General features: G+C 41.4%; 1 protein-coding gene and 1 pseudogene across 1 annotated transcript; one reads left to right on the forward strand and one right to left on the reverse strand.

The window, feature by feature from the left end:
- LOC120049526 lies at positions 1 to 3,458 on the reverse strand (annotated as a pseudogene).
- A 46-nt stretch (positions 3,459 to 3,504) lies between these two features.
- LOC120049241 (N-alpha-acetyltransferase 38, NatC auxiliary subunit-like) lies at positions 3,505 to 9,999 on the forward strand. Its single transcript, XM_038995479.1, has 3 exons — positions 3,505 to 3,594; positions 7,733 to 7,910; positions 9,583 to 9,999. The coding sequence occupies exons 1-3, from the start codon at positions 3,556 to 3,558 to the stop codon at positions 9,705 to 9,707; spliced, it is 342 nt and encodes a 113-aa protein (XP_038851407.1). The 5' UTR covers positions 3,505 to 3,555; the 3' UTR covers positions 9,708 to 9,999.
- The last annotated feature ends 426 nt before the right edge of the window (positions 10,000 to 10,425 follow it).

Consider the following 10,425-nt stretch of genomic DNA (forward strand, 5'->3'; position numbering starts at 1 on the left):
TCAAAGTTCAGTGGGATTGTCATTGAGTAGAGACCCGATGGACTGGGAGAAGAGGTCGCAGTCCATGCGTCCACTGTAGAAGTCCTCATCCTTGTCGAGGATACCGTTCTCCTCCAGTGTCTTAATAATGTCCCGGTTGACGCAGTTGTGCTTCCAGGTGGAGTGCGGCGTGGGAGCTGTTGCGAAGTTAACGCTGGGGAATCTCATTCAAGGTCTCCTCGGAACACACTTGGGAAAAGAGAGGGAGAGAGGAGAGAGCGAGAGAGAGAGAGAGGAGGGAGGATTTGCTGTTTTAGACCTTATTTTACTTTTCCACCCCATGTACAGTGGTTATTGACTGTAGCTGAAATCAGTTGCAGCAGTTTTAGATTTAGAAACTACAGTCAGTATACCAAACATTAGGAACACCTTCCGAAAATTGAGTTGCACCCCCCTTTTCCCTCAGAACAGACTAAATTCGTCGGGGCATGGACTCTACAAGGTGTCGAAAGAGTTCCACAAGGTGACTCCAATGCGCCTGGCACCAACTACCATACCCCGTTCAAAGGCACTTAAATATTTTGTCTTGCCCATTCAGCCTCTGAATGGAACACATACACAATCCATGTCTCAATTGTCTCAAGGCGTAAAAATCCTTCTTTAGCCTGTCTCCTCCCCTTCATCTACACTGATTGAAGTGGATTTAACAAGTGACATCAATAAAGGATCCAGCATTCAGCTGGATTTACCTGGTCAGTCTATTTAATGGAAAGAGCAGGTGTTTGTTCTGTTTTAATGTTTTGTATACTCAGTGTATAGCTTATATTTATGATACAGTATATAAATAGTCATTGTAATTTTTTATTTTACCTTAATTTAACTAGGCAAGTCAGTTAAGAACAAATTCTTATATACAATGACGGCCTAGTGGGTTAACTGCCTTGTTCAGGGGCAGAACTACAGATTTTTACCATGTCAGCTCGAGGATTCGATCTAGCAACCTTTCCCCAACTGGCCCAACGCTCTAACCACTAGGCTACCTGCCGCCCCGGCTACCAGCCATTGTCCTCTAATGACAAGAGGATTTTAGGATTTTTCATTCAAAAAACTGTATTTTCCATTGGTTTATCTATGAAAATCATTCTGTGGACTATGGGCAAGTTTTGCAACAGGCAGTTAAACGACTCTAGCTTGGCTTCCAGGATTTTAGAAAAAGAAGAAAGGAATTTGTTTATGCAGGGTCCAATGGGCACATTTGCCAAGAACCACTAGAGAGAAAGTGAGGGAGGAATGAGGGGGGAGGGAGGAGGCAGGGCAAGAGAGAAAGAAGGAGGATAGACTGTTTGAGGAAGAGAAAGAGAGTGTGAGTATGTGTGTGCAGGGACAGAGTGTGGGAGAGAAAGAGAGAATTTGTGTGTTTTGTTTGTGTGTGTGTGTGAGTGTGTGAGAGTGTGTGTGTGTGAGAGAGAGAGAGAGAGAGAGAGATAGAGAGAGAGAGAGAGAGAGAGAGAGAGAGAGAGAGAGAGAGAGAGAGAGAGAGAGAGAGAGAGAGAGAGAGAGAGAGAGAGAGAGAGAGAGAGCATGTGTCTGACTGTGTGAGTGGAGAGTGGAGCACCCACACTAAGCCTCTGGCTCAGTAGAAGACTAGTAGTGCCAGCTGGGGCGGGTTGGCGGGAAAGCCTGCTCTCCCACCGTGCTCTCCCACCATGCCGGAGAGGAGAGGTGTGCTCGGGGTGTGAGTGTGCTGTGTGTGTGTGTGTGTGTGTGTGTGTGTGTGTGTGTGTGTGTGTGTGTGTGTGTGTGTGTGTGTGTGTGTGTGTGTGTGTGTGTGTGTGTGTGTGTGTGTGTGTGTGTGTGCTGCAGGGGGAATGAGTGAACCCAGCCAGGACTCACTCATATGCCCCCAGGGTTTGACAGTGACACAGTGCACTACTAACTCCACCTCGTCGTGTCCCTTTGGAAGCGAGTCATGTACAGGCCAGGGCTACCTAAAGGGCAGTGTGGTAACCCATATATTATGCAGCCAGTGGCACACAGAGGAAGGGAGAAACAGCACCTGTGCTCCACTCAGTGATATTATGCTGTGTGGGTGAAACCGTGCCAGATGAATGGACACACTCCCAAAAGACTGTTACTGTGATATGCTGAGGGGTAGAGGTGAGGGAGGGGGTAGGAGGATAAAGCTTGAACAACTACAATAGAATGCATGATGGTTATGTATAAATGACGCACGTATGCATGTAGGTGATATGTATGTGATATGTAGGTGATACGTAGGTAGGTGATATGTATGTGTGCAGAATGATGTCTGTATGTTGTCTGCATATCTATTGCACATGTATGATGCATGTATAATACATGCATGCAGCACTGATGATATCTATGTAAGACACTAGGCCTCGCTTGCCAGGGGATGGTGTCAGGCTAAGTGAGATTAGTATGATAACACATGTAGCCTATACATGTGGCATGTACACATGTATCTTCTTGTGATCTATGCATGACATTCTCGCTAATCTGAATAAGGATATTTTACCTCCAGCCTATGCTCCTGGGATGTGAGGGTGTTGATGATGCGGATCCACCTGGTCTTGGCAAAATAGTCCCACCTCATATTGGGTATCCCTCCACCAGGGTTGCCCAAAGTCATTGGTCCAGTCAGTACTAGGGCAGGGAGACGACACGTGCACAGAGCGCCCCCTAGGGGTGTAGTACATCAAACAGTCAGATAGTGGGTTAAGGGGGGTCCGAATCTAAGAATACAATTTGTGAATTACTCATGATGAAAATTAAACTTTAAGAAGACAAATATGCTGAATTCTTGATAAAGATTATTTTCAGATTATTTTCTCACTCACAAATGTTGTCTTTAATTCAAACCAGTGACTGATGTAATTTCCTGCACAGTCAATAATAGGTTTCAGAAGTACATCCCCTGAAAAATAATTGTGTAATTTAATAAATGTTTGTAGCCTAATAATAGCCTATTATAAATGCATGCATCTGACAACTCACATTTAAAGTCATTCACCAATAGTGTCAGGTCGTACACCTTGCCCAGGTATGACACCCACAAGTCGCCAAGGCATGGTGTTATGAAAGGACACCTCGTTCGGAATGAAATACTTTGGTCGCGGTATTTGTATTACTTCTGAAAGTTTACGCAATGTATGGAGACCTATAGAAGGTCATGTAAAATGTAACAACTGAGCATATGTCATAGATATAAAATGTTATTTATTTTGTTTATTTGCAAGCTCTTTCGCTACATTGCAAACAAGCTCCGTTACTATGGTAACCACGGAAGCATAGTAGAGACAGCACGAGACTCATATCAGCTTTGCTGCTTCTCGTGAGCGGCTGGACAGTCCATAAATCACAAGACAGATATTTGACAAATGTAATGCTCAATTTGAAAAGTAAATAGGCGAAAAGTTTCAGCAAAGTTTTAACTCAAATTTTTCATACCTACCTTGCATACTACAATACCCATAATGCAAAGTATTCCCGGATGCATTTCCGGTTGTACGTCAGAGAAATAATTCCGCTAGAAAAATAGAATCAAGAAAGGGTGGAATGGCAACAATGATTGAAGAAAATGGTCCATCAACTCATGTAGGGGTGATATATGTTTAATATTCTCGTACTTTACACACTTTTAACGCATAATATTCAATTTGCCAAACTGAAAGGAGAGCGTGCGTAACTGATCCATACATTTGTTGGGCAAGTTGGAGCCACTAGCTAGCTATGCTAACGTAGCTACAGTAGTAGCTAGCTAACGTTATTTGTCCACAACCTACAGTGCCATTAGCCAGCAGATCCGACCTGATTTCTTACAGCTGCACTAGGGTCGGACATACTTCCTGTTTAGATTAAAGGGTGTATGTGTTGTTCTCTGAATTGTCCCATTATCCCAACTATTATAGCGAGAAGATTGAACAAGATCTGCTAGTTTTGCCGAAAATCTGTCAATTTCGCCCTCATGCTAGGTAGCAGAAGCCACAGCAGCAATTTTGGAATGGCAATGTCAGCCAATCAGCTCCTTTGTTCAACAGCACGTTCCATGCTACAATGGCTGCCAGTGCTGTGGCTACCGCTATCTAGCATGAGGGCGAAAATCAGCAAATCGTCCAATCTTCTCGGTGTAACAGTTGGGATAGTGGGACAATTTAAAGTACAATACATTTCTCATCCCTGGATTGAGGTATGTTTTCCGAGCCATATTTTGTGCCGGCTGTGCAGTGTCTTAATCTACACAGGAAGTCTGTCCGACCCTAGTGTAGCTGTAAGCAAGCCGGTCGGATCTGCTGGCTACAGTACTATTGGCATTACCAAGAATAGTTGGACCAGAAACATCTGTTAAAAGTGGCCTGCTTTTGCATTTCTTAAAGGGTGCATTTCAATAGTCTAAAGTAGCTTCTTCTCCTTAGCTCTAATCTAACCCAAAGGCTGGCAGATGGCGATATTGAGTCGTTTCGTCTTTAAAGCTCATTTAAGCTTGATCCGGAAATGTGGACCGGAGGCTCCGTACAGAGTGTGTGACACAATTGCAGCCAAATCATGCTCAGTACTGCATCGCCGTGCACCTCCCAAGTTTTGTAACAATGCGGAGGGCACCTTGTCAACCTTGCCAAGGGGAAGCTTGACAAGCATACGAGGAGAAGAAGCCAGACGGTTGAGATGCACCCAGTATCACCATTATGCTTCTTTTACTTGTGGGTAAATCCATTTGAATTCGATCGCTTTTTGACAGCACCCCTTTTGATTTGAATGAAACCTTTCATACATACTTGCCCATTGTAGAAGTGCTCAGAAAGTTACTGAGCCCCTTAGGGGTCATGGCCACCAGGCTAATCCATTCCCTCAGTTGTATTATCCATTCCCTCTGATTATTTATGTCCCTCTGTTTTTTTTAAATTAGTTCCCTCAGATTTTGTATTCTTCCCTACATTTAAAAAAATCTATTTCTACAGATGTTTTATTTGTTACCTTGTTTTTTTATCCATTCCTTCTGTTTTTTTTTCATTCATTCCCTCTTCTCCATGACGGTCCCACTTGGCCAATAACATATTGCAGCCTAATTGTTTTTCTATTTAGTTAATTACATGCTTCAAATGGTGATGATCACTGACCATTCATTAGCTAATTTCCAGTTTGTGTTTTCATATGTCCCACGAATCATAAGGGCAAATAATAGGTAACAGATGTGCAAAACCACTCAAGGTGCAAATACGGTGCTCTAGGCAATAAATCCCTAGGCAATAAATCCGTCTGGCTCTGCTTCATGACCTTAGCTGTTCTGTCTATTTTCCAAAGGATTTCTTTAGCTACATCAGCTGATTTCCAGGTGAATGTATTGTCATCGCAACCAAGCAAATAGCTATCAGTTTTAGTTATAAACATACCACATAGAGCCAGAGCTGCTTTAAACCATCTTTCTGTGTGCCTGGTTGGCTATGGCAGATGTTCACCTGCCTAGTGCAGGGATGAGAGTGCATCATTGCACCAGAATTATGCACAGTAAATTCGCATGCCGTTTCTTTCTGCCACCGGTGAGTCACATGCACAATTGCGTTTGTCTGGACCATGTTTTACTGGACATATGTCCCTGACTTTATGCACAAGGTGTAATACACTGGGTTGCGGGGAGGAGAGGTGCTCAAAATGGATCCATGTGGCATGAATCCGAGTGTAGCCCATCTGGTTTGCATCCTAAACATGCATCATTCATTTATGACTGCGAGTGATGCTCCTGGCTTTTCAGGCATATGAACACACCATTTGAAGCATGTAATAACTAAATAGAAGTACATTTAGGCTGCAATATGTCATCGGCCAAGTGGGACCGTCATGGTAGCCTACATAAGGAGAAGCGGGAACGAATAAACAAATAAAACAGAGGGAAAGTATAATTAATCAGAATGGAATGGATTAGTCTGTTTTGTTTTTTTAACACACCATGACCCCTAAGGGGCTCCATGACTTTCTGAGCACGTCTACAATGGGCATATATGTATGGAAGGTTTTGTTCAAATCAAAAGGGGTGCTGTCAAAAAGTGATCGAATTCAAATGTATTTACCCACAAGTAAAAGAAGCATAATGGCGATATTGGGTGCATCTCAACCGTCTGGCTTCTTCTCTTTGTATGCTTGTCAAGCTTCGCCTTGGCAAGGTTGACAAGGGGACACAACTTTTGAACACTTAATTTACCTAGCTCTGATCCATTCACATGCGTCGGATACGCACGCATGCGCATGGACCAGAGCTAGTTTGACGGTAAACAAAATGCTCAAAAGTAGTTTGTCTTATAGTCCTGGACAGTCATGGTAGCCTACATAAGGAGAATGACGTTTTTAGGCCTAGAGATAGGCTACTTAAATCCACAAGGACTTCAGGAGTAGCTTATTTTTTTTGTAGGAAAAGAATAAAAAATTGTAGGGAACAAATAAAAAATCGTAGGGAACGGATACAATTTTTTGTAGGGAACGGATAAAAAAAACTGAGGGAGCAGATTAGCCCGGACTTTTTTTTCACCACCATGGCCCCTAAGAGGCACCGTAGAAAGTGCCTTTTTGGATCTGAATGCCAAAACATTCAAGAGATAAAGGTGCTCAAAGTTGACCCATTTTGCATACCCTACCATGCCATGAGACATCCATATCTTCATCACTGGAAAATATAAACAGTTGAGATTGATCTCATTTAAAAGCTTACAAACAGGGTCGTCAAACAATTATATAATTTCGCTCCCACATTTTTTTTACGTCAATTATCAAAAAATGCATGAACTCAGATTCTTTTCATATTTGCATATGTTGTAGCCTAGATCCTATTTTACATCATCTAAGGTTTTTGTGTTTTGTCCACTAACGGTTGAGATACAACATGCTCTTGAATACATGGTGAGTTTCATGTTTTGGGTGATAAATGTACTAAAATGGGAATAAAAAATAGACATTTCTACTTTGAAATGGTACCACAGAGATGGTTGGAGGTCCACACATCAGAGAATGTTGACTTGAATGGGAATATCTGTTGTTTTAAATTATACTGTTAATCCTCCATAGGAAACCTATTGAAATCATAGAAATATAGATAATAGAATAGGCATGACGTTTTACGTTGACATTCGATGGTGGGTGGACGAGCGGTCATCTTTGTGATAGTAATTAGAAGTTACAATTTAAATTTAAATGTCTATGCTGTACCAGCTAAATTGCAGTGGTCTGAACTGGGATAGGTCCATTCTTTTAAATCTATTTCTATGATTGAAATGACACCAACCCTGTATTCAAGAACATGTTGTATCAACTGATGGCGGTCACAACACAAAAACCTCAGATAATGTGAAAGAGGGTTTAAGCTACAACCTATGCGACTATGATTTTTTGGGGGGGGAGTTTATCTGTATTTTTTATCATTTACGTTAAGGTTTAAAAATGACAATTTGTGTTTTAAAACGTTTTTTTCAATAAATAAAATAGTTTGACAACGTACGCTTTTAAATGATATCAAACTCAACTGTTTATATTTTTCAGTGATGAAGACATGGATGTCTCATGGTATGGTGGGGTATGCGAAATGTGTCAACTTTGAGCACCTTTATCTCCTGAATGTTTTGGCATTCGCGATCAAAAAGTCAATTTCTGACCAGAAGGGATGCTGTCAAAAAGTGATTGAATTCAAAGGGATTTACCCTTGAATGATTATAGGCCTATCATCTAATTTCTCCCCAATCCCTATTTCTAGGGGCAGAGTGAACTGTCATCCTCTTCTTCCAGAGTGCGTCAGAAGCTGGAGAGCCTGCTGAACAAGAACATGAGAATCAGAATGACAGACGGACGGACGCTGGTGGGACTGTTCCTGTGCACAGATAGAGACTGCAACGTCATCCTGGGGTCCGCTCAGGAGTTCCTCAAATCCTCAGGTAACTAAAGTACATATTAGGCCTACATACTCTAGCAAGTTCACTGCTCTTCACCCCTGTTCCTGCAGAGCAGTCGGTGCAGGGTTTTGTCCCAACCCAGCACTAAACACACCTGATTCAGCTGATCAGTCAATCATTAGTTGATTTGCTGTAAAAACCTGCAATCAGAAATGCAAACCATATTTCCACATTTTGTTGTGTTACGGCCTGAATTAAAAATTAATTAAATGTATCTGTCACTAGCCTACACCCAATACCACATCATGTAAAAGTGGAGTTATGTTTTTAGATTTTTTTCAAATCAATTAAAAATGAAAAGCTGAAATGTCTTGAGTCAATAAGTATTCAACCCCTTTGTTTTGACAAGCCTAGATAAGTTCAGGAGTAAAAATGTGCTTAACAAGTCACATAATGAGTTGCATGGACTGTGTGCAATAACAGTGTTGAACATTATTTTTTTAATGACTACCTCATCTCTGTACCCCACACATACAATTATCTGTAAGGTCCCTCAGTTGAGCAGTGAATTTCAAATGCAGATATTCAACCAATTTTTTCAATGCCTCGCAAAGAAGGGCACCTATTGGTAGATGGCAAAAAAGAAAAGCAGACATTGAATATCCCTTTGAGCATGGGGAAGTTATTAATTACACTTTAGATGCTGTATCAATACACCCAGTCACTACAAAGATGCAGGCATCCTTCCTAACTCAGTTGCCGGAGAGGAGCGAAATTGAATTTCTCATGGATTTCACCATGAGGCCAATGGTAACTTTAAAACAGTTACAGAGTTTAATGGCTGTGATAGAAGAAAACTGAGGATGGATTAACAACATTGTAGTTATTCCACAATACTAACCTATTTGACAGACTGAACAAAAGGAAGCCTGTACAGTATTACCTTAGTCCAACAAAGCATGAATAAAAAATATTATGTTGAGGGCAAATCCATTACTGAGTCATGTAATGGGTATGCTTGTAATCGTTAAGGACTGGGAGTTTTTCAGGATAAAGAAACTGATTGGAGCTAAGCACAGACAAAATTATAGAGGAAAACCTGGTTCAGTCTGCTTTCCACCATACACTGGGAGAAGAAGACTGTGAATGTTCCTGAGTGGCCGAGTTAGTTTTGACGTAAATCTACTTGAAAATCTACACCAAGACCTGAAAATAATTGTCTAGCAATGAACAACAACCAATTTCACTGAGCTTGAAGAACTTTGAAAATAATAGTGGGCAAATGTTGCACAATCCAGGTGTTTACATTTCTTAAGAGACTCACAGCTGTAATCGCTGCCCAATTTGCTTATACAAAGTATTGACTAAGGGGTGTGAATACTTTATATAAATAAGATATTTCATTTTCAATAAATTTGCAAAAATGTCTAAACATGTTTTCCCTTTGTCATTATGGAGTGTTGTGTGTAGATGGGTGAGAAAAAAACATTGAATCCATTTTGAATTCGGGCGGTAACACAACAAACTGTGGGATAAGTCAAAGGGTATGAATACTGAAGGCGCTGTAGCTCTCTGGGACCGGCAGTAAGCACTACTCTAGCTTCCCCACATGATATGTAGTTTCTATTTTGTAACCTGACCATTATTACACTGTGTGTACAGATCCATATTTAAAATGTATTTTGTGTGCTTGTCTTGCTTATTTTTGCATCAGACTCCTTCTCCCAGGGTGAGCCCAGAGTGCTGGGGTTAGCCATGATTCCCGGCCACCACGTGGTCTCCATCGAGGTGGAGTCAGACACCCTGGCCGACACACAGGGGTTCGGGGGCAGCCACTGAAGAACAAGCTGAGCTCACCCAAAGTTGGAGGACACTATCCTAGAAAAGGCTACAGTACAGACTTGAAATGGAGAATTCAATCAAACGAATTCCAGATGCGGCTGATCTCTGGTGCCAGTGTCGTGGGTTTACCAGTCAGAGCCAAGATCTGTGCGAAATGTAACCAAGCATCCCCAGTGACATTAGTGTGTGTGAAGTTAATACGGAGTATAAAAGGTATTTGCGCAATATGGGCATGGGACTGAGCCAGACTGTACAGTATGTGTCTGTGTGATAAATGTTTTTCAATACATTTCAGTATCTAAACCTGTCTGATCTGTCAATGAGGAACGATGCAGACTTTCCTTATATACTGATAGTGCAGCAGTTAGATAGTTCAGAGCATATGAATAGCTAAAGTGAATTACTTGACTTAAAACCCTTGGCTTCTATTAGGAGAATAGGTTATTGACGAATGTCCTCCATCTCACTCATCAGGGCAAGTCTTTCCAGGTCACACCATTTGAGGCCATCAGTTAGCTGTTCAGTAGAGATCGTCAAATTTTATTGGTCACATATACATATTTAGCAGATGTAGCGGCAGTGCAGTAGTATCTAATAATTCACAACAATACACACATCTAAATGAATGGAATTAATATATAAATATTAGGATGAGCAATGTCAGAGTGGTCTGGACTAAAATGCAGTATGTAAACATTAAAGTGACCAGAGATTC

Source organism: Salvelinus namaycush, chromosome 6 (assembly GCF_016432855.1).
Source record: "Salvelinus namaycush isolate Seneca chromosome 6, SaNama_1.0, whole genome shotgun sequence".
In the NCBI taxonomy this organism is placed as follows: domain Eukaryota; kingdom Metazoa; phylum Chordata; class Actinopteri; order Salmoniformes; family Salmonidae; genus Salvelinus; species Salvelinus namaycush.